Source organism: Micropterus salmoides, unplaced genomic scaffold (assembly GCF_014851395.1).
Source record: "Micropterus salmoides isolate LMB-PRFRI ecotype aquatic unplaced genomic scaffold, ASM1485139v1 Ms_hic_scaffold_1, whole genome shotgun sequence".
In the NCBI taxonomy this organism is placed as follows: Eukaryota; Metazoa; Chordata; class Actinopteri; order Centrarchiformes; family Centrarchidae; genus Micropterus; species Micropterus salmoides.
In genome coordinates, this window is record NW_024040040.1 from 21,821,635 (window position 1) to 21,847,042 (window position 25,408).

The 25,408-nt window shown below is 44.3% G+C and overlaps 1 protein-coding gene across 3 annotated transcripts in view; it reads right to left on the reverse strand.

Annotated features, from left to right (window-relative positions):
- Positions 1-25,408, reverse strand: part of itprid1 (ITPR interacting domain containing 1) — a 96,777-nt gene that overhangs the window by 23,579 nt on the left and 47,790 nt on the right. For 2 of the 3 annotated variants that reach the window (XM_038722506.1, XM_038722496.1), the window contains exon 6: positions 22,924-25,344. In XM_038722506.1, coding sequence (XP_038578434.1) covers positions 22,924-25,344 — 2,421 coding nt within the window. The remainder of the gene's footprint in view (positions 1-22,923; positions 25,345-25,408) is intronic. The other variant, XM_038722514.1, reaches the window with a different exon arrangement.

Consider the following 25,408-nt stretch of genomic DNA (forward strand, 5'->3'; position numbering starts at 1 on the left):
TCTAAAGAATATGAATAAGATTTTAAAGTTGAATAAACGTCAAACTGCACTGATAAATGCAGAACATGTTAAGGTTTGAATGTAGTTTTTAGCTGAAAGCCATGAAGCAGTTGAAGAAATGTGAGAAACTCTCCCAAGTGTTGTGAAGATATGACCTGAAATATTTAGAAAGGGGTATGAAAGGTGACATAAGCGTATCAACTCCAACTGGAGGTCCAGGGTGAGCAGAATGACTCCACAGTGTTGAGTGTGGAGTTGCACAGATTGATGGGGATGGGTGCAGCAGGCCTCTTCCTGAAATACTCGCCCATCTCCACTGTCTTCAGAGCATTGAGGTCTAGATTGATCTGGCTGCTCCAGGACCCCAGATGGTCAATCTCCCACCTGTGGGGTGACTGATCATCACAAGAGATGAGCCCAGTGAAGGTGGTGTCCTCTGCACAATACAGGAGCTTGGTGGTTTGGTAAGTGGAGGTGCAGCTGTTGGTGTTCAGGGAGGAGAGCAGAGGGGAAAGAACACAGCCTTGAGGGGAACCAGTGCTCATGGTCCTGAAGTCAGAAACATCTTTTCCCAGGTTCACGTGCCGCTTGCTGCTTGACAGTAAGTCTGTGATACACCTGCAGGCATGATCAGCTGGGAGAACTTGTCCTGCAGCAGAGCTGGAGTCCACAAACAGGATCCTGGTGTAGTCTCCTGGAGAGTCCAGGTGCTGGAGGATGTAGTGAAGGGCCATGTTTACTGAGTTGTCTGCATTACATCATGACATCATCTCAATCAGCTGTGTGCTGAGCCAGCATTCCCAGGTTTCCATGGCGATGCTAAAAGCTTTCTGATTTAGACAGGCTTAGACAGCTGATCTCATTGAGTTTTAACCTGGAGCACAGCTCTGCTTCTCCTGCTCCGACCGAACAGACCGTAACTCTCAGTGCCAAAGTAAACATATTGTTAGAGAGATAAGATCCTCATGAAGATGATGTCCGAGATTTGTGTGTCTACCGTCAAAAATGGCGTCACAGCAGCAGTGTAGAGATGTCCACCTTTCTGCCTCTTTCCTAAAACTGCAGCACTTTTTTAGTATGCGGCAGTTGAGTGGGACTCGTCTAACTCTCAAGCCGACCAGCTGTGAAAGTCTGTTTGCTTTCAAAGTTGGACATGAGTGGCAGAACAAGTTTTCCTACAAATTACGTGTGTAGAGTGAAAGCTGTGGGAGATACAGTGAGTTGAAGACAATTTTTAAAGAAGATTTTGAAGTGAATTCCCACTGTGTCAGTTGGTACTCTCACTCTGGCTGCAAACATTCCGTCCCATAGAAACTCATTATAAACTCAAGAAACAGGCTGAAAACGACATGAAACTTGAATTGACATTGTGTAAAAAGTGTAAGAGATGTGAAAAAGCTGAATTCACTGAAAAGAGTCTTAAAGGTACGTTTTAAAGGTAGAATGGCGTTTCTATGTGAATGTATGAATTGGTTGGAAGAGGTTGAAAATCAGTGGGTTTGAATGATTTTCTCATTGACTTTCATTGTAACAAAGTTTCAAAGAAAGTTGAATAGATTGAAGAGTTTGAATAGGATTTGAAAGTTGAATAATACGAAGACACAAGGAAAGATGTGGAATCCTTTCCATTTTGAATGGAGTTTCTAGCTGAAAGTATGAATGAGTAGTTAACACTTGAAAAACCTTGAAAAAGGGTGAAAATGGGGACATTTTGAACATTCCGTCCACTCACTTGAATGGGGAAAATTTCCTGGAAAACCTTGAATATCTTGAAGAGTATGAAGGTTATCAAAATTCTGAATACATCTGTTTGATTCCTAATTGAGATGAAAATTTTAAGGTTTGAATGACGTTCCCATAGTGTCGTAACCGACGCAGTTCGAGTTCCCTCGAAGGGGAACGTCTCGGGTTACGTATGTAACCCTGGTTCCCCGAGAAGGGGAACGAGAGACTGCGTCGGTTACGACACTATGGGAACGCCTCTAGGCGAAGCAGGTCTGAACGTGAATGAAATCACTCCAATCCTATTGGCTTGTTGCTAGAACGGTAAGGTGTGACGGAATAACCGGAGGAGTATAAAGCACACCTGTACATACTCATCATTAGCTTAAACTATGAAGCAGGCGCTTCAGGCGGGGAGAGAGGTGCGGCGGGCCGACGCAGTCTCTCGTTCCCCTTCTCGGGGAACCAGGGTTACATACGTAACCCGAGACATTCCCCTTCGAGGGAACTCGAACTGCGTCGGTTACGACACTATGGGAACGAGATACCCACTAAACCGTGCCGAAAACCCCGCCTGCCCCTGTGTGCAATAAAGTGGCACGACTAAGAGGAGAGCACACGAGTGCCAGGTGCCGAAGGAAGGTCAAGACTGTAAAACCGAATGAATGTGTGCGGAGTGGCCCACCCAGCCGCTAAACAACATCCTGCAAGAGGCCCCGGAAAGGAGGGCTCGAGAGGCCGCCTTGCCTCTGGTAGAATGAGCCCTCACAGCCACAGGTGAAGGCAAACCGCGCACCTGATAGGCCAGGGAAATAGTCTGAACAATCCAGTTGCTAATAGTATGTTTGGATGCAGGGAGACCCAAAACACACTAGCAGCTGGTCAGCCTTCCTCCAACGGGAGGACCTCAGAGTGTAAATACTCAGTGCTCTGACAGGGCAGAGCAGATGGGGGCCTCAGCCAACGCCCCAAGAACCACTGCCAGATCCCAAGTGGGAACCTTGGACCGAGTCGCAGGTCTCATCCTCCGGGCACCACGGAGGAAACGTACAACCAAGGGAAGTTTCCCCAAGAACCCCTCCCTCAGAGGGGTGTGGAAAGATGAAATAGCTGCCACGTACACCTTGAGGGTGGAAGGGGAAAGACCAGCAGAGAACCGGTCCTGGAGGAACTCAAGCACCTGAACCACTGGGCAGGTAACAGGGTCCACCGACCGCTCCCTACACCAAGTGGAGAAAACACTCCACTTCAGGCCGTACATCCTCCGTGTGGACGGGGCCCTGGAGCTCAGGAGGGTCTCGACTGCTCCGGCTGTTAGACCCGCCTCTAGGTACTGTGCCCCCTCAGGGGCCAGACCCACAGTCGCCATATGGCGGGGCAAGGGTGAAGAACCCGGCCCTGCGCCTGGGACAGCAGGTCTCTCCTCAGAGGGACCCGCCATGGCGGGCCGTCCAGGAGCGACATGATGTCCGAGAACCACACCCGGGTTGGCCAGAACGGGGCTACAAGCAGTAGGCCGACATTGTCCTGGCGGACCCGCTCCAGAACCCCCGGGAGCAGAGCGCGGGGAAAAGCGTAAGGACGTAGCCTCGGCCCGAATGTACCATGGCGTCCAGACCCAACGGGGCTGGAGGAACGAGAGAAAACCATAGCGGGCAGTGCGTAGTCTCTTGAGACGCAAACAGATCCACGTCTATGGGGCCGAACTCTTCGCACAAGAGCTCCACTACTTCGGGATGAAGTCTCCAATCCCCGGGCCTCAGCCCCTGCCTCGACAGCAGGTCTGCTCCCTGATTCTGCGTCCCGGGGGAGATACATCGCCCTGAGCGATAGTAACCTCTGCACAAAACTGCACTGCGGTGTCTCGTGTGATCTTCTGGTGGACCCCTGAAGCCCAGAACGGCAGGGGAGAGCCGCCGAAGATCCACGGTGAGTGAGTCGGGTCCGTCCGCCTGCAGACCCTCGGGGCAGGCAGTACGGCGCGGACTCGATGGTGGCAGGTGCGTCCTGAACGTGTAAACGGCGGGATAACATCACCTGTTGCCACGGCGGAGGGGACCTCGGTCGGCCTCCGGGGGGGGTGGGGGGGGGGTGCGGGAGGGGAGAAAGACTCCCCTACCCCGGTCTTCCCTGAGCTCCGTCGGGACTGGATGACGGTCCTCAGATTGTGTCTCTCAGACGGCTGAGGGTGAGAGCGCCGTCTCGCTGCCCCAGCTCCTCGGGGGGGCCCCCGAGAAGCGACACTCTGGTTCCTCTCCGTAGGAGCTCGTAGAGGGAAGGGACCTACGCCTGGCAGCCTCAGCTGCCTTGGGTCCAAACCGGCGAGGGAGGTACTGGCGGAACGCTTCGCACTGCGTCTAACGCTTCGTGGTTCTGCGAAGCTCCGCCAGATCTTCCTCGGAGGGACCCTGTTGAATAAGGCCTTAATATGTTAAGGCCTAAATATGTTAAGGCATAAATCCTAGATTGATTGATGTTGAATAATGCCTAATTCCTACATTGATTGTTAGGTTCTTTTTCTATATTTATACACCTTATCAATGGTTTGCAATATGTTATAACTACTGAGTGTTTCACTACTGGGTATTCTTTTAGTGTGAAGTTTGACTACTGAGTGTGTACTACTGAGTGTTTAAACTACTGAGTGTTTTACTACTGAGTGTATACCTACTGAGTGTTGGATGGAGAATGAAGAGGGAGAAGAGATGGACTGGTGCCAGAGAGAGTGCACGCCTAACCCTGCAACGCTTCATCTATTGGGCAAGGCATCCCGAGGAACAAAACCTCAAGTTTCTCTGAGCATGAGCGGAGATTCACAAGGAAGAAGAGACAGAAAAAACTACCACCAAGAGGTGAGAAGAGAATTCAAGCCTGAAGTAATGAACAGAGTGGATTACTGGCTAAAGGAAGTAAGTGCTCAGACATCACCAAAGAAAGAAAGATGGGAACCAGATGACAGCAGCAGAAGACACACCAGCAGAGATACAGCTGGAGGAGAAGAATACACCCCACTCAAGCTGTCAGATTTGCCAATCACAACAAAACAACAACAACAGGAGAGGCTGAAAAGACAACAAGAATGGGAACAGGCCAGCCCAAAGACACGAGAAGAACGCATGAAGGAAATGAAAACACTGGATGAGACCATCCGGAGAGAGAAGGAGGAGCTGCGCAGGCTGGAAGCAGAAGAAAAGAGGCTGCTAGCACAGTGGGACAAAATCCGCAAAGATTCAGACAGAGTACTAACAAGCACTCCACACACTGTGAGAATGGAGCTGAGTGAGACCGAGAGTCCGACACATGAAGAAGCACAAAAAGTGTTGGAGAACGTGGAAACCAGAGTGCATGAAATGACCAATCGACAACTGCAACAGATTAATGGCACTAATGATTATGTAAAAGTGCTAAGGAATGGAAGAAGAATTGCACCCACAGTTCCCAAGAAGAAGCGATCACGTGCTATGCACATTCCTCTGCTAGAAGAAGAAGAGGAGGAAGAAGAATATGAGGAGGAAGAGGACCATCCTCGTGGACTCATGTGCCCACTGATAACAAAGGCTCAAGGACAAACGGCATATGTAGCCTGGGGATTCGCTGACATGGTGGGACTAGCCAGCAGACTGCCAGATCTAACTGAAGGTGCCAATAAGTGGATCACAGCACTGGAAGAGAGTACAGCAGGAGTGACACTGGCTTTAGGAGACATCAAAGCCCTATTGATGCATGTCGTGGGGAAACACGCCACGGAAGACATCATGAACGCAGCCAAACTGCCTTTGGTAGTGAAAGGAAACATGGCAGATGGCATAGGCTTTAGTGGACATCGGACTAGAGTGTGGGCTGAGCTGAGAAGACTGCATCCGGAGAAAATGGATCCATCCAAACAGGATGGTGAAAGGCTGAAGGACGATGAATGTCCAACTAAGTTCCTGATTAACTTCCAGAAGAAGTGGAGAGATGAAACTGGAAGTGCTTGGAACACCAATGACACCACGAAAAGACTGTTTAAAGTGATGATAAAGAAAACCATGCCTCCAGAGGTCCAGAAGCGACTGGACAATGTGGTTGGACTCATGAAAATGGAATGGCCATTGTTCTCTGAACACATTGTACATCATGTGGAGAATTGGAGAAAAGAAAAACAAAAAGAAGAAGAAGCTAACAAAAACTTGGCCACCAAATTGACCCAATTACAACTGAATGAATTAACTAAAGCAAAGAAGGAGAAGAGCAAGACACAAGCTCCAGTGGTGACTGCAGAGTTATCTCAGCCAACTCCTCCTGTAGTTGTGGCACCGCAGGCACCTGCAACGACGCAACCAATGACACTAGCACAGCCACCACAGGTACCCCCAATGATGACACAAGGAGGTGTGCAACCTGTGCCACCTCAACAAGGGTACACACCACAACAAGGCTACCCGCAGCAGGGTTACCCACAACAGAGCTACCAGCAGCGAGGAAACTACCAGCCACAAGGGGGCTATCCACCTCAAGGAAGCGCAGGAGGATACAACCGATACCAGACACAGCAGAGACCCAGAGGTGGCCCAAATAGACGTGGAGGATGGAGAGGCCCAATGGGACCATCACCAATGCGTCGCACACAATCCAATCCACAGCTGAACCAACCACAAGGGGCGTTGAACACTTGCTGGGGGTGTGGAGAATCTGGACACCAGCGACGAGACTGCGAAACCCATCCTTGGGAAGGGCCGACGTATGGATGGCAATAGGGGAGCCCAGAGGAGCCTGAGGGGGAATTAATAGGAATAGCCATTTCATCACGACCACAAGAAGAGCCTACCATGACAGTTACAATTTATGATGATCACCAATTTATGCATTATTGGATCAAGTGCCTCAGGAACTGTGGTCAAAACACAAAACTGATGTAGTACTAGTTAAGTCAGCACAGCCAGTAAAAATAAAACTTAGAAAAGACATCACATTGACAATATCCACTGAAACAGCATGCTTTGGAAGGGATCAGACCTACAATTGAGGGTCTGATGAAGGCAGGGGTCCTAGTCAAAACACAGAGTCCCTGTAACACGCCGATCTTCCCAATTAAAAAGCCACATTCAAATGATTACCGATTGGTTCATGACCTAAGACAAATAAATGCCATTGTAGATGCAGAAGTACCTGTCGTTCCGGACCCACTCACCTTGCTCTCTAACATCCCACCAAACACACAATGGTACTCAGTGATAGATTTGTGCTCAGCATTTTTCAGTGTGCCACTACACCCAGAGTCACAGTACTTGTTTGCTTTCACATTTGACGGTCACCAGATAACTTATAGCCGCCTACCACAGGGTTTCGTTTCGAGTCCGTCAATCTTCAACAGAGTACTGGCACAAGATTTACAACATCTAGAGGTAGAAAGCACTGTGATTCTATACGTGGACGACATTCTCATATGTAGTTCATCAGAACAACAATGTGAGGAGGATACCATGACGATATTGTCAGCATTGGCCAAAGGAGGGCACAAAGTTAGCAAGGACAAACTTCAATTCTGTCAGACGGAAGTAGAGTATTTAGGTAGAAAACTGAGTGGAGACAAGAGACTGATAGCCAACTCACAGATAGAGGCTATAGCTAAGATACCAAAACCACAATCAGTAGGACAAATGCTCTCATTTCTAGGCATGGCAGGGTATAGTCGCTCGTGGATTTGCGATTATGCAATAAAAACAGCTCCATTACGAGCTATGATAAGAGCAGCAGGTCAGGCAGTCAAATCAGCCCAGTTATACTGGACTGAGGAAGCCGAAGGGGCCTTCCAAGCACTAAAACAGGATTTGCGTTCTGGGTAATCCAGACTATTCTAAACCGTTCCACCTGTATGTAGCTGAAAGATCAGGGTTTGCAAGTGCCGTGCTAATGCAAGACACCCCAACAGGTAAACAACCACTGGCATATTACAGTACAAAACTGGATAACATAGAGATGGGACTGCCACCGTGTTATCAGGGATTGGCAGCAGCAGTTTTTGCATTCCAAAAAGCTTCTTCCTTGACAATGGGACATCCAGTGATTTTGTATACGTCCCATCGCATGCTCTGCTCACCAGTCCTCGATTTGTTCTAACCCAAGCTAGGAAAACAGGATACGAAGTCATCCTGTCTGCACCAGAGCTCACTACAACACAGTGAATCCAGCAACATGCGTGGTGCTGCCAATAGATGGAACACCACATGACTGCATACAGGTAACAGACACGTTCATGAGAATACGCGAGGATTTGCACAATCAACCAATCCCAGCTGATTTGACATTCTTTGTTGATGGCTCTTGTTTCAGAGACACCACAGGTAATCATGCAGGATATGCAGTGGTACAGCTAAACAAAGATAATACCTTTACAGACGTTCAGACCACCAGTGTGCCTCAACCATGTTCAGCACAGTTAGCAGAAATCAAGGCTCTAACAGCAGCCTGTAAGCTGGCAAAGGGAAAGCGTTTGAATGTATACTCAGACTCAGCTTATGCATATGGAGTGTGTCATGTACATGTACAACAGAGGGTTCTGCAGCAGATGGAACTCCGGTAATACATGGAGAAGCCGTCTCTGCATTATTAGAAGCAATCCATGAACCAACCGCAGTAGCAATTATAAAGTGTCCAGCACATCAAAAAACAGACACTCTGATAGCTCGAGGTAACAACCAGGCAGATGAAGCTGCTAAACGAGCCGCAGTAGGAGAAGTTATGGGTCCAATGGTAGCAGTTGAGGATTGTGAACCACTTACAAATTTGTCATCTCTCATTGCAGCACAAGAAGCAGCTGACGTGTATGAGAAGTCCATGTGGCTAAAGAAAGGGGCCAGACAAGTAACTGAGGATGGACCCCAGAAAGGATTATGGAGGGGTCCACATGGCCATTTTGTGCTGCCTATTTGTTTAACACGCTTTGCTATAAGGAACGCTCACGGACCAGACCATTGTTCCAGGGGACAGGTACTTAGGCGCATACAGGCAGTATGGTGGTCACCTTATCTGGCAGCCACTGTAGATAGGACATTGAACGAATGTCAGGGTTGCGCTCTTTTTAACACAAGAAAGTCATTCTCAGCCCCTCTGGCTCACATTCCAGCGCCAGATGGTCCGTTTAGACATCTCATAATAGACTATGTAGACATGACAGAGAGGGTAAACAGAATTAGGTATATCCTAGTAGTGGTTGACAGATTCAGTAGATGGATTGAAGCAACACCAACCGCCAGCCCGGACTACAAGTCAGTGGCAAAGTTCTTATGCAGGGAAGTTTTTCCACGATTCGGCTTACCAGACAAGATCAGTTCAGACAACGGTCCACACTTTGTAGCACAGGTCATAAAGACAATGCTCCAAATGTTGGGCATTAAACAAAGATTTGGGTGTGTATATCATCCACAATCACAAGGGACAGTGGAACGAGCTAACGGAACTTTGAAAGCAAAACTAGCTAAGATAATAGAGGACAGCAGAGGTAAGCTAAAGTGGATAGATGCTCTTCCGCTAGCACTAATGGCAATGAGATCGCAAACTAACAGAATAACGCATCTAACACCGCATGAAATGTGCACTGGGAGGCCAATGCCTGTACCATACTTGAGAGGTCCATATGAAGGGCCATCTCTTGAACAGTTAGAAAATGAGTTTTCAAGTTATATCCAGCATTTAACTAGAATCCACAGAACTATCTTCCAACAGGTCAAAGGAGCCACTGAGGAAAGAGATGCTGCCATACCAGAGCGCCAACAAACAATACGCCCTGGTGAGTGGGTGTACGTCAAGGTGTTCAAAAGAAAGTGGAACCAACCCAGATGAGAAGGCCCATTGAAAGTTTTCCTTGCTACACCATCAGCCTTAAAAGTAGAAGGTAAGAACGTTTGGTTCCATCTAAACCACTGCTGCAGAGCAAATGAGCCAGAAGGAGCAAGTGAGGCAGTCAGAGGAGGAAGGCACACGGGATCCGATGGGGATGGTGACACCGCCCCGCAGGGAGATAGACGATCCCAGAGCCCAGAGGGAGACAGACAAAGGATCGGTGAGCCCGCCCTGCAGGGGGAGAGACGATCCGACAGACTGGCCGCCAGACGGACCAGCATTAGACGACAGTGACAGCGCAACAGGTAGTGGATCCTTACCTCCAAGAGAAGATGTCACAGATGCAGATAGTACACCCCTTGATTCAGCAGGACAGTCAGGATCAGATAGAGATATCGATGAATCAGAAGAATCAGGTGACTCAAGTTCAGAAGGAGATAGAGCAGAACAAGGAACTGCAGAAACCCAGCCAAGCTCACTACCAAGTCCCTACGCAGACACAATCCCAAGACCAACACCAAGCCCAATCACAGAGTCAGGACCAGGGTCAGATTCAGGTTCCAGTACAAGAGCAACCCCAAGGTCATGTACAGGTTCGGGTACATACGCAAGTCCGACAGAAAGCGGCCCAGAAGCAGGACATGAAACAGGATCAGAAGGAGAATCAGGTTCAGAGCGAGACAGTCCCTATGCAAGAACAGAAACAGAGCCTTAAGAAACAGACCCAGAAGAGGGACAGACAGAAACTCCAAGACAAGCAGCTGGTGATGTGGATAGCAGTGACAGCAGTCCTAGTACTACTAGAATGTCAGATTCCAGATATGATTCCTCAGAAAGAGAACGGTCCCCCGAGACAGGGACAGATGATTGAATGTGCACTAGCAGTAGCAACAGTAGCAGTACAGGAAGGTAAATGGCCAAAAAGTGACAAACTAAATTTGACTTATGTAAGAACAACCACGCTAAAAAAGATTCTGACTCAAGGACCAAGAGGTCACATATTAGAAAACCAGCCAGCTGATGAACAATGCGAAGCTGAAGGAGTGGTGGCAATAACGGCAAGCTGTAGTTCTAACAGGTGTACAGATGAAGTGACAGGAACAACTGTAGATAGGCAACTAGCCCGAAAGCTGATTAAGTCCCTGCCACGCCAACAACGAAGGGGACTGGCAGATGATCAGCCAAAAGCAACGTTGAGGCCTAGCCATAACAGATGACAACCCAGGGTATTACAGAAAACCAAGCCCAGTATACAACAGACTAGAACCAAACCAAGGGTAAAACCCGTGATACAGGGAGAAAACATGTTTCGTCAATGGCTACAATATTCTGCTCAGCAGGTTAGCTCACTGCATAGCCTGTTACAATGGCAGGAGAGTCCCTCAAATATTGCCCATAAGTTTTGACGCGTGCCAACACCGCAATGATTGTTTTGCTTATTGCATGCTAAGAATGATGGCAAAGAAACTTGACGGATGGTCACAGAATAGAACTAATTGTCCATCCTACATGGACCCTTTATTGGAACATTGGGTACCACAGACGGCCGTTAGAAATGAAAGCACAGTATTCCCATTTTGCATAGTAGATACTAAGACGATGATGGTTAATGGACCAGAAGCCAAAGTACAATGTCACCGCAAGCGAAAGGTAGAGAATGGCAGAACAGTACTTGCACACGATAAATGCGATACAACTGCTAAAGCTAAGTTTCAATGCCAACAGGTGGTGGCAGATTACGCTCCATTTAGAGTTCAGCGAAATCAGAGTGATGCCGACATCCCCATACCGTTCCTAGGTGGAGGCATGTATGCTATGGCAGACATTTTCTGGTTATGTGATGACAGCGATCGCTTGAAAGTAGAGTTGCCACCACATTGGACTGGGATATGTGCGCCAGTCATGGTAACAGGACAGATAACAGTGCTCAGTCAAGAAAACATAGCAGAATCAAAACGTATAGCTAGGAGCTTGAAGCTTGAAAAAGAAGACAAGGTGTATGTAGCTTGGAATCAGGAACCACGCGGTGTGCCGTCCGACCATCGAGCAATAGGAGAAGATTGGATTATATCGGGACAAATAGCAGGGTCAATTCCCCTACTTGGCCAAGCCATAAATGCACAATACATAGCGCGAAACAGTCGTTGGATATCCTATCTTTGGTGGAATCATCAAAGATACGTGAATTGGACAATCTCGGCCATAGAAACTGTCTGCGAGCAACTACATACTACATCACTGATGGCGATACAGAACAGGTTTGTACTAGACATGATGTTAGCAGAGGAACAGGGTGTATGTAAATACTTCGGAGATGAGTGCTGCACAGTAATATCCATGAACACAGGGCAAGAAGGGAATCTTACTAAGCTTTTAGAATCACTAAAACAAATGAGGGATGAACAGGTTAAACACTCAAATTGGAACACGAAACAGACATCCATATGGGAGTGGTTTCAGAACATGTCCTGGATCAAAATTCTCCAAACAATAGGAATGGTAGTTGGCTCATTGATTTTGATAGCTATGGTGATCATGTGCTGTATATTCCCTTTGATCAGGATCATGATAGGCAGAATGATGTCATTAGTCACAGGACAGTATCCGCTCCACATCTATAATGATGTGGATGTAGGGATAGAGATGAGGCCCATAAAAGTCGGGATGGAAGTTTCATCAGCATTCGGAAACCCGGCAATTCCATCCGCACCATCTAAACCATCTTTGAGTGAGAATGAGTACATCATCATGGATCAGGACATTTGGCAAATTCAGGAATAAATTGAATCAAAATGACAGAAGACCAAAAAACAAAACGAAGTAGAAATAGACCAGGTAAAAGAAACAGAGGGAAAGCCCAACAATATAATGAAAAACTACAACCCCTTTTAGACATGTTACCATATGGACCGGTAACACTAGCAAACTCCAAAACAAAATTACAACACTATCACAGGTCAGTTCAATCTAAGGATTACCCCTTGTTGCCTCCACCCTACAGATTTTGTTTAACTGCTGTTTGTTGTGAAAGATGGACAACAAGAGTATATCAGGAAGCTACAGGATTAGTTATAAGATGTAGCAAGCTAAAACTGTCATATACCTATGAGCTAGTAAATAAGACCTATTGCATGCCCCTAGTTACCACAACAGAGAAGGAAGTAATTAGCATTCAGGCAGGTACCACAACTTTGTTTACAACCTACCCAGCATTGACAAGACAGGGCAGTGATCATTTCAGGCAATTGTCAGAGAAATGTGAGTCAATGCATAGACGACACTTATGTCTACGCCTCCTACACACAGGAAAGAAACCCACTACTAAGTACCGAGCCTGCCCAAAACATAACGTTGTGCCAATAGAGGACTAACTGTCTGTTATTCTTTTAATAGATACAAACATGGCTGAAGGACAAGGAAATGCCGGAGCAGGCAACCAACCGAATTATTCCCCTCAGTTAGGGCAGAGTCAGGAAAGTTGGGAGTACTGGAGAAGCCAGAATTATATGCTAGGGGCACAACCTCAACCCAGGCCACCATTGCTCAGCAATTATCAGATTACATGGTCTACCATGGAACCTAACAGTGCGCTGCCATCAACGTCAGGGTCATGGCCGCCAGTTATGCCGACCCAAGGAGGGTTTGGGCTGCAGCCACCCCCAGGATCCATGCTAAGGCAACTACTCACTCAACCAACGCCACACTCTCCAGGCCAGATGTGGACCGCGCCAGCTCCACCACGCTCACAACCACCGAACCCACCGGTTAACTGGAATCAAGTTGTACCTCCACGTCGCATTGATGAACCAGGGGACATGGCATCCCAACCATGTCATCATGTCAGAGAGATGCTTGCACAGCAGCGCACACATCAGAATCTCTTTATTAACTCTGAGGGATCACTTCAGCTCCTTGACGCACAAGAAACTCCACCCCCTGATTGGTGTGCACTACCACGTTCTCTACCCAATCTACAGCGTCTCGTGGTATTTAGATGCCGGGACAGAGAGGGGGAAGATGCGCCAAGTCAAGTTGCAGATCCATACAATCCTTTGGTACCACTAGCCGACCTGGCAGCAGGACAAGCTGCAATGGGGATCACGGAGCAGCAAGGACCTCACACCTCTACTGACGCACGTCCACGCTCAGCCTCCCCACACACCTCAGACATGAGCTTCACTGATGGATATTCTACGGACTCCATACATCAATATAGTCCAACCACGCCGGATCCAAGACCACAGGCTCCAATGCCACTGCCATGGGAATCTCCCACAGTTCATTCTCCTCAACAGCCAAGCGATGACGACACACCACGCGCTGAGCAACACAACTTCCCGGAGGACATACGACCCCTTAGACGAAGTGAACGAATTCTAGCCTATTCCCTTGCTACATCTACAACACAACACACACCTGATGAGTCTACATCTACAACACAACAAGCACCTGACGATTCTACATCTACCACACAACAAGCACCTGAAGATTCCACTCCAGGGGACATTTCCCAAGCCACCACTGACGGGGATCCTGATTATTGGGGTAAGATGCCCCTGCAAGAGTTCAACCAACTCCTGAGTGAAATGCAGCCTGCACAAATCACCGCCCGTAGGAGAGACAGACGCCGAGCTTTGGGCCGCATAGCCGCGAGACTCCGTCAGCAGAAGGGACAACTTCGCAGAGCACCCACCAAGCAACATGATCTTCAACTCTTGAGAGAATGTTGTAACACCCTACAAACCCGCTGTGAACAACTGGAGAAACGCTGTGAGCAACTGGAAACAGCAACAGATGAAGTAACTGTTCCTCTAGGGATGGACATTTTTAGTCTCATCACTGGAAGTTTTTTATATATTTGTTTGTTATATGCCTATCACTAAGTGTTAACTTTGCAAATGTGCTGTTTGGATCCGGATGCAGACATGTGTTGAACCAAAGATCATGGGTGGTACTTTTATTGTCACCTAATCCACACTTCATCTCACGATGCTAACATGGCCTTGAAACTTAAGTTTCAGTGACACCCCATGATTCAAAAGCACTACTTCACTTAGTATATTGCCAAAATGCTGCACAACACAAGTCAAGCTGGAGGATCCACGTATTCAGCTCATTAGTGTGCTATCTACGTGTTGAACCAGTAATCACGGGACAGTAGGTCCCATTTATCTGTGCATTACAGTATAGGTGATTGAATGTGCGGCCTCACAGCCGCAAAGGAGGGAAGTGTTGAATAAGGCCTAAATATGTTAAGGCCTAAATATGTTAAGGCCTAAATCCTAGATTGATTGGTGTTGAATAATGCCTAATTCCTAGATTGATTGTTAGGTTCTTTTTCTATATTTATACACCTTATCAATGGTTTGCAATATGTTATAACTACTGAGTGTTTCACTACTGAGTATTCTTTTAGTGTGAAGTTTGACTACTGAGTGTGTACTACTGAGTGTTTAAACTACTGAGTGTTTTACTACTGAGTGTATACCTACTGAGTGTTTAAGGAGTGAGTTTAAACTCATATTTTATTCTTATACTCTGTGTGTTTATCATACATTATTCCTATACTCTGTGTATTCATTAACGTGTGCTTTTTAATGAGCCTACATGAGCAGAGAAGCTGCTCAGGCCGCACAGGCAAAACCTAGCCAACCGTAACCCACTCATTAGAAGCAAGGCACATGCAGTAAGTCACGTACGCCAGGGCTGAGATCATCGCGAACTGAAGCCAAGAATGAGATCATGACATGTTGTGATTTATGGCACCTGGTACGGCTAGGTACTGCATGAAACCAAGCTCTGCGCTGCCGAAAGAAAACTTGTATGAGACAAAGCTGAAATGTACAAAAAAACAGCTGAAATCAAATGCCTGAAAAGTGTTGAAGGTCAATTGCACTACATTGAAATGCTTAAGAACCTGGAAGCTGATCAGAGTTTAAGTACATTGTTAAAAAGCTGAACGTTGTTACACAGTCAAAACAGCAAGTTGAAAAGAGTTTGTCAAAGGAAAAACATGGAAGATGGTATTACATAGCTCAATCATTGAACAACAGAACATAGCTGAATCCTAGCTCAAGGTAGTACATAGCTGAATCATAGATGGGAAAGTTTCAAATGGTCTTATAAGTATGAATGGGATGTAAAAGTTTAATACTGCCTATTATATATTAAAAATGTTAAGCATTTTAAGGTTCAAGAAGGCTCAAGAAGCCGGGTGTCACATCCTGCAGTGAAAGGTCCTGTGTGTTTGGGCTTTTATTTTGAAACATTAGTTCCATCCCTACTTTGCTGTTGATATCTTGTCACCTAGTCATCTTGGAAAATCAGCCTCATCCTGAATTCCCTGTTCAGATACATTAACTGTTTGGGGCTTTAATTAAACTATTAAGAAGCTCAATGGGGTTGCAATTCACTGAATAAGAACTTGGAAGTTGAACAGAGCTAAAATAAGTTGTTTAAATGATGAAAGTTGTTAAACTGACATAAATGGAAGTTGAAATGAGTCAGTCAAAAGAAAAAAGATAGACAGACAGAAAGTTAAGAGGGATATTAAAGCTGTAAGCAACGTTGGGCGGGCCCTCGCACTTGTAGCGCGTCCGGGTGTGAGCCGGCCGAGTTGCATATTCTCGAGCTCTGCCGGTGCGGCTGTGAATTTGCAATGCGGTTCTGATGCCGCATGAAGGTGTTATATGTCACTTCCTGTGTCCCCTATGTGGAGCTACATAGCACTTGCCGCTATGAATATAAATCGGTATTGGTGTGTAGATGTCTGCGGGGTGGGACAGTTATCAAGCACGTAAAGTTTGTTTCAGATGTGAGCATGTACAATGAACAATAATGTACCCAAACAATAAAATAAATTCCTTTTATATTTCCCTGCCTTGTTGTTTATGTGTACATACAGAGGAAGAATGTGAGAACAGCACACATTTCATCGTTACTGTGTGTTAGAGCATGGGAGAACAGTGGATACTTTTAATACAGCCCACACCCCTAATACTGTGTAACTATAACAAGTAGAGAACAGAAGAAAAAGATGTTCTTTCTTTACAACTGTCTGCATAGCTTATTCATATTGTGTAATGAATGAAAATAAATAGGCCTACTAGGCTCCTCTCTACTTTGACATTTAAGATTAGCTTGTTTGATCCACCTTCATACACATGTGACATTACTGTACAACTTGAGAAAGGTGAGTTGTTTTCTGCTCCAGCCTGCCTAAAAGAAAAGCGATTTTGGGATTAAATGGACTTTATTAGCTGCTGCAGTGCAGGATGAACTCAGAACAGACCCATTTCTCACCTTATTATTCTAAATCATGCAACGAAGAAGAAGAAATGCATAATAAATCCTGGGACAAAATCTGTCCACAAATACTGTACAGCATGTAGTCTGATGAACAAGACTTGTGTTATAGCTGACTTGGGCAGTGAAATGTTTAATTTTTTTAATTCATGTGGTCATAGTTGTCCACAACTCAAATCAGAATAAATGTGTGGAAAAGAAATGTTTTATACCACCTCAAGAAGGCTTCCTATCAGAAAGGTAGGAAGGTATTTCAAATGTACAACTGCAGTACTTAAATCTAAGTAAAGTAATTTCCCTGACATTTTGTGTTACTTTACTTTTAATAGACGCATGTAACAGGTTTTATACTTCCTGTGAGTATAATCCAATCAATCTTATTTTCATACTGTATATCCGTTGTGTAATTTGATAAATTGTGTTGTATGTCGTGCTCGCATCTCAGAGAAGACTCTGACTGCAATGTCTTTGTAAAGAGAGAAACGGACAGAAAAAGTCTCTAACTCTGCCTGTCAGCTCGCTCTGCTCCATTAAAACTGAATTTACCATACAGAATTGAATACGAGTGCACTCCAGATTTAGCTGCAGCCAGCTGACCGTGTGCTTCTCCCTATACCGCAGTTCTGTGTCCATGCATGCAGCAAACTGAAAGCACTGTCTGTCGGTGCGTCTACGTGAAAAGAGAAGGAAGACATGGCTGGTAGTATTGTCTTCAGAGTTGTTAAACACCTCAGCGCACTGAAGGAAGCCATCTGACTGTGTGAGGGGCAAGATCGTTGATGTCTGCAGACAGAGTAGGCCTAGAGCTCTCCTGTCTGACTGGTCCACCAATAGCAGAGAAGATGACCCCTTGAGACACAGCACCTCCTCATTTGCATAATGAGGCAGAAATGCATACAGAAATTTAAAAAGGACAGGAAGAAATAAAAGAGAAAGAAAATAAATAAGGTAAATAAATACAAAGGAAGAATAAAACAGACAAAAATATTAAAACACACACATAAATAAATACATTTAAAAAATAGTAATAAATAAAGTTGAAGATTATAACGGAGAATAAATAAATAAGGTAATTGAAACAAAGGTGAATAAGTAAAGGCACTAATTAAAATATATACATTTATGTCTCCTTGTATAATTTAATTACTACCAACATTTATTTATTTACTTTATTTTTTTGTGTATTTAATTGGATGTTTATTTATTTGTTTATTTATTTATTAGGGCCCGAGCACGACCGTGCGAGGTCCCTATTGAATTTGCTCGGATTATTAGGGCCCGAGCACGACCGTGCGAGGTCCCTATTGAATTTGCTCAGATTATTATTATTATTATTATTTTTCTTTTTTTTCTCTTTTTTTTTCTGCAAAGTAGGCTCAAATGACATGGCCTAAACATACTCGAAAACTCACCAAAATTTGCAAACATGTCAGAACCGGTGAAAAATTTGATTTAATTGCTTCTGCATTTTCTGCAATCTTTTGCCATATTTTTGTGCATTTCAGCTTCTTTGTGCATTTGAATTAAGCTTTTTTTGCATTTTCTACGGTGTTTTGCAATTGTTTGAGCATTTCAGCTTCTTTGAGCATTTGAATTAAACTCTTTAGCATTTTTCCGCAGTTTTTTGCAAGTTCGTTCCAGCTTCAGCATTCACACGCACCTTCCGCAGGAAGTGCAAAATTTCTAGTATTAACATTGTCATCCTCCTGTGTGTTTCGTCGGCACGCTACTCCAAAGCTTTATTATTATTCTTCCGTACGTTTTTTGGCCTTTGATAACTTCAGCATACTTTGTGCTACAAAAACCATTAAACTATCATAATGTTCAGCTCTTTAAGGACATTATGGGAAATATTCAACTATTTTTGTAACTTTTATACTTTTTAAGCTATTAAGCTTTTTAAACAGTTTTTTTTACAATGTAAGTCAATGGAGAATCGTGTTTCAGCTACTTCAGCTTTCAAAGCCTACTACTTCTGCATACTTTCCGCTATTTCTCTCATTTCAACTTTAAAATGTTAAAAAATCTTTAAGCTATTGAAGTTGTATTCAACTTTATCATATCTTTTATACTTTTTTCACTACAGCTGTTTTAGTTTGATGAACTCTTCAGGCTTTTTTTTGAGTTTATAATGGGGAGCGGATGGGGAAATATTCAAATCCTTTTTAAACTCCTTAGGCTTTCAGAGCCTACTACTTCTGCATACTTTAAGCTATTTTTGTCATTTCAACTTTAAAATGTTGAGATATCTTTAAGCTATTACTTAATAGCTAACTTTCTCAGTCGCGGCACCGAGACTGTGGAATGAATTGCCTCTCCATGTCAGACTGGCCCAAAGCCTTCCGGTTTTTAAATCACGACTTAAAACACATTTTTATTCCTTGGCTTTTAATCTGGCATGAGAACTGTATGTTCTATTTGTCTGGTGTTGTATTTTTGTCTATTTATTGTTTCATGTCAATGTACAGCACTTTGGTCAACCTGGTTGTTTTTTAAATGTGCTTTAGAAATAAAGTTTGATTGACTGATTGATGATTCAGCTATGTACTACCTTGTGCTAGGATTCAGCTATGTATTACCTTGTGCTATGTAATACCATCTTCCATGTTTTTCCTTTGACAAACTCTTTTCAACTTGCAGTTTTGACTGTGTAACAACATTCAGCTTTTTAACAATGTATTTCAACTCTGATCAGCTTCCAGGTTCTTGTAGTGCAATTGAGCTTCAAAACTTTTCAGGCATTTGATTTCAGCTGTTTTGCATTTTCTGTAATCTTTTGCAATTTTATTGGACATTTCAGCTTCTTAATGCATTCGAATTAAGCTTTTTTTGCATTTTCTGCGGTGTTTTGCAATTGTTAGTGCATTTCAGCTTCTTCAACAATATTTTGCAAGTTTTTTGTACATTTCAGCTTCTTCAAGTATTTGAATTAAGCTCTTTTGCATTTTCCCGCAGTTTTTTGCAAGTTCGTTAAAGCTTCAGCATTCACACGCACCTTCCACAGGAAGTGCAACATTTCTAGTATTAACATTGTCATCCTCCTGTGTGTTTCATTGGCACGCTACTCCTCCTGCGTACTTTGTGCTACAACAACCGTTCAACTACCAAAATGTTCAGCTGTTTAAGGACATGTGGGCTTGTATACAACTTTTTTCTAATATTTATAATTTTTTTAATAATAGGCTTTAAAAAATCTATCCTTTTACATTGGAAATGAATGGAGAAATCTTCAAATCTTCTTCAAGCGGGCTCCACTTTGAAAGACTACTCTGTCTGCATACTTGTGTGTCTTGTGTTCTGATTGGTGGACAGTCATTGAGCTATTTTCTGAATGAACTTCACTGTACTGCACAGAGACTACTGCTTATAATTGTACTACTAGTGGTAGTAATGCTGCTAGTTACGACTATGTAGTACCAGTACCACTATTTGTACCACAGTCTATACTGCTACTCGTACTACTACTTCTTTTACTACAAATACTACTACTAACTAGTACCACAGTCTTCATCTCTACTACCAATACTATTACTACCTGGTACTACTACTACCATTACTAGTATTAGTAATGTTAGTAATGCAGTAGTTACTACAACAGCTGCTAATACTCCTACCACTAATAATACTTCTTGTACTTCTACTGCAAACCACTACTGCACTCACTAGTACTATTACTACTACTACTTCTATCACTACTACTACTACTACCGGGTACTACTCCTACCAATACTACTACTACTACTACTACTACTACCACCCGGTACTACTACTACCACTACTACTACTACCTGGTACTACTACTACTATTAGTACTATTAGTAATGCAGTAGTTACTAAAACTGCTAATACTCCTACGACTAATCATACTTCTTGTACTACTACCACCAATACAACTGCACTCACTAGTACTACTACTACTACTACTACTACTACTACTACTACCACCACTACTACTACTACCTGGTACTACTATCACTACTACCTTGTACTATTTCTACTATTAGTACTATTAGTAATGCAGTAGTTACTACAACTGCTAATACTCCTACGACTAATAACCCTTCTTATACTACTACCACCATTACAACTTTACTCACTAGTACTACTACTAATACTTCTACTACTACTACTACTAGGTACTACTACCACTACTACTACTACTGCTACTAATAATAATAATAACACTTCTTTAGAATGTAGGCACTCAGCTGATTGTGATGATGTAATCAGGTCAGTTTGATTGACAGACACACAAACACACACAGAGAGACACAAACAGACACATGCACAGACACAAGCGCACACACAAACACAAACGTACACACACAAACAACACAAACACCCACGCAGAAACACACACTCTCACACACACACACACACACACACACACACACACACACACACACACAAATTACAAAATAAAAGCCCTATTGTGTTAATCTTAGTCAGGTTGGGAAAGGCTTCTCAATAGTTCTCCGGACCCAAATTGTTCCATATTAAAACCACAGACAGTTAAAGCATCTTTACAGGGAATTCACATACAATACAGAGGCACATACACTGTTTCAATGGCTTACCTTCATTAAAGGTGGGCTCAGGGATTCTAATTCAATACACTGTTGTCAAATTCAGTGAATATCTCCTCACAAACTGTCCGTTCTGAAAAATTATCTGGTGCTTGTACTCAGCCCTGGCTCTGTAAATGGAAAACAAAAAAGGTGTCTAGCCCTTATTCCTGTCAGTCAGCCACAGAGGGCATTGGTTATTGCCAGGTTCTAGGCTGCTGGAACCAGTTTCCCTCCAACCTCTGCCTCTTCCTCTGTTTCCTACTGCCTCTTCCTCTGCAACTCCCCCTCTAGCCCACGAGGAACGGAGCTACACCACGAGAGTAATGAAACATAAATAACATCCAACATATTACCATACCTATTTGGTGTAGAAATATTTTACTTGCCACGGTGTGTATCAGAGACTGCTGAGTATTACTGTTACTGGAGAAGTTACTAGTAATAATATCAATCGATACATATGCTAAGCTAGGCTTATATAAGTATTTGACTTGACCTATTCAAATACAGGATTATTGCCACACTTGCTACAGTAGCTACTTCAAAAAACATAGGACACATAGGAATTGCTTCCCCTTATCAAGGCTAAGTGACCCTCGCGCAGAAGATGCCCTGGATTCTGCCATATTGCCGAGTTGTTAGTGTCATTACCATGGCAATGCGTGTCAATGAATTTGGGGGAGGGGGGGGTTCAAATATCAAGAATATTTCTCCAGAACCGCAGACCCACCTTTAATAGTTTCAATCTTTGGACAGACACAAGATATAGCTATAATGGACCTTGTGTGCTGTTCCAAACCCCATTTTGTATTAGTTTAATGATAATATGAATATTTTGCATATGGAGGAGCAGAACTGCATAGTTTAAACTATAGGCTATTCATTGTTTGCACAACTAACCTATAACTGTTAGCACCGTTATGCTGGCAGCTGTAACACCTGCCATCCAGACGTCTATTCATCGTCAGAAGGATTTTTCTGCTGTTCCTCACTTTTCAACTTTTCCACATGCATTAATAACTATAGATACATAGTGGCTTCGGTTTTGAGACCCCATATTTGTCACTGCTGGTAAGATCTTTTACGCACAGTTAAGCTGGGAGGCTACAAGGAGCTTAAATGCAGTGCTTCAGATAAATCATTATTTTATCATCACAACATCCTTCACAAAGTAGACAAAAATACAATTGAGGACAGCAGCTGTCCTGTGGGCTCAGTTTAAAGAGACGGACCAGAGATAAATTTAGAAGCAAAAGGTTGTCATATCCAAATACAGTCAAACAGCATCTATTTCCACATCTAACTGAGCTGCAAATATGTATTCATGCTGTAAAACACGAAAAATGTCAGCAAACAATTCTAAACTATAATGTGACTCGAATTCTAAAACATTGTCAGAACTGTGACTGAACCAGATGACACACTGAGAAGCTATTCATGTGAGTATGGTAGACTGAATACGTAAAGTCAAATTAGGACACAGAGTAGTAGGCTACTCAGTACTCACAGGACTGTTTCCCACAGTGTGTTGCTTGATGTAACTCTTCTGATTACACCAGGTGCACTGATGGTAACAGGAGCGGCAGCATGCCTTGTTGGCTGTCTGATTACCCTCCCAAAGCTTCTCCTCATCTTCATTCCCATTCCTGTCCACCTCTTCTTCCTCTTCAGGCCCATGCCCTTTATCCACAGACACAGTACAGAACTGTCTAACCATCCCAGGGAGACAGTCATGTGACTGCCAGTCATTAGACAGCAGAGGGCAAGATGAAGACGAAGCAAAGATCAGTGTAGGGGTTTGTGTGGCTTCTGAGGATTCACTTGTGGATACAGTGACTTCGTTTGGGACAATATGCAGAGCCCCATGTGATAACTTTTTGGTGAGAGTGTTTCGTTGTATCTGCCGGTCTGTCCATGACTGGACTGCACGGAAAGGGGTGGATGTGTCCAAAGGGAGAACACTAGGGAGAAGGGTACATTTTGAGTCAGTCATGTAGGGAACATCCTTTCTGTGGACAATATGAGAAGATAGAGCTGAGGGCATCTGGACAGAAACAGAACAGCTTGATGGCTTGAGGTCTGGGGTTGTGGACGAGGATGGGAATGGGGAGGAAGGTGTGCCTGATGATGCAGTTGCATTACTTAAGGTTTGGTCATTGTCAATTATTGTTGAGGATGACCAAACTAAAGACATAGCTCTACCTGTGGATGAAAATGAATCACCTTGGCCTCTAGGCAACAGAGAATTCTCAGAAGATCCATCTGAGGATTCAAAGCTGCCAGACTCTTCAAGCACATGGGTTGGATTGGAAACCTGAATAGGTTCTGCCCAGTAGGCTCTCCCTTCAGTATCAAGCTGCTCAAAAAAGGCATCCACATCTCCATTTTCAGCTTCTGAGCCATCCACTGAGGTTTGAAATACCATATCTAAGCTCTCAATCTCGATTAGATCCTTTGGAACTTTATCATGTAAAAGTAAAACACTTCTTGATGATCCACTTCCTGTGCCATCCATTTCCATTTGAAAGACTTTTCTAAACTCTTCTGGTTTGGTTTCAGCTGAAAGTTCATCATGCAAACTACAGGAGGGGACCTGTGTTTTTATATCTGTTTGGTTACAGACTTCCTCAGAGACTAATTTAGTGCATTCTGACAGACCGGCAGAACTCTCTGTATCTGAGATGTAAACATCAACCTCTCGAGTCTGCACAGTGTCAGTATGTCTCTCACCCTCTACCTCTACCTCTCCATTTCCATTCTTCTGAAGGGTATCCTCTAAGTCCAAAGCGAGGTGACCCATCTTAACATGAACAACATCTTGAACAGGAGAGGCTGGAGCAGGGTCTGTGTTATCATCTTGAGAACATGGTCTGTCCTGTAGGGAGATGGACTGCCCTGTCAGGTCTGAAATCCTTCCAAAAGCCGTCTCTATAAAACAATCTGGACCATGAGGTTGTGATGACAAGGTAGATTGACAAAATGGAATGGAACCGTCAGGAGAAATGCACGGTAGTGTGGGACAACCTTTGTCAAATTTAGAGCAGTGCAAAATGAAAGAGGATGGAACTGGGGGACTGTCCTTGTCTGAATGAAAGGAGAGAGAGGAGGTGTGTTCTTCCTCTTTCTTTTGTTTACCGGTAGGTGAATAGGGGATGCCAAGTCCAACCGAGTCTGAGAAAAGAGAATCTTTAAAATTATTTTCTAGACTCTGTAAGAGGGATTCAATTAGTGGATAGTCTTTAGATGCTAAAGAGGATGGATGATGAAAATCAGGAGGGGCAGAGGGAGAAAAATAGGAGGACAGAAGCAGAGATGATAATCCACCAGAAGAAGAGAGGACTTGTGTTTTTCCTGGAATCCTAGAGGAGGAGTCAGACTGTGTAAAAGACATAGCAATAGAGGCAGACAGTGGACAGTCCCAATCTGGAGTTGGAGAGGGAAAAGGAGATGAGGCAGGAAGAGGGACACTTGAAAAGGTAGAGCATGCTGTGCTTTTAGAGTCATGAGAAAAAGTAGAGGGGTGGGGGTCCCCAGTTTGAATCTCCTCTGACCCTCTAATCACTGAGGCAGGTTGCATGGGGGGAGATGTAGGGAAGCAAGGAGAAGTGGGAGTTGGAGATTGGGAGTTAGATGCATTCTGTAACTCTGGTGAAGCAGGTGGAGAGTGATCCTGATCTGGTGGTGTCTCTATCTCTGAATTTTGCACATCAGATTTTGGGAGACACAACAAGACAGGAGATGGGGAAGGGTCAAAGACTAATGAATGATCTGGTGTAGGATAGGGTGAGGAGATGAGAGAATTGTCAACACTAGAAGAGGCCAAAGATGAGGAGAGCAGGAGAGATGGTGAGGTAGGAGAGGAAGAAGGCCAACCTGGCCTATCACTGATCTGGCTGTCGTTGCTCCCTCCTGACAGGACTGACAGAGCCTGCAACCAGACAAACAATACAGTCAGTTTTAGTCTAGACTCAAAGTGAATATGCATTAGTAAG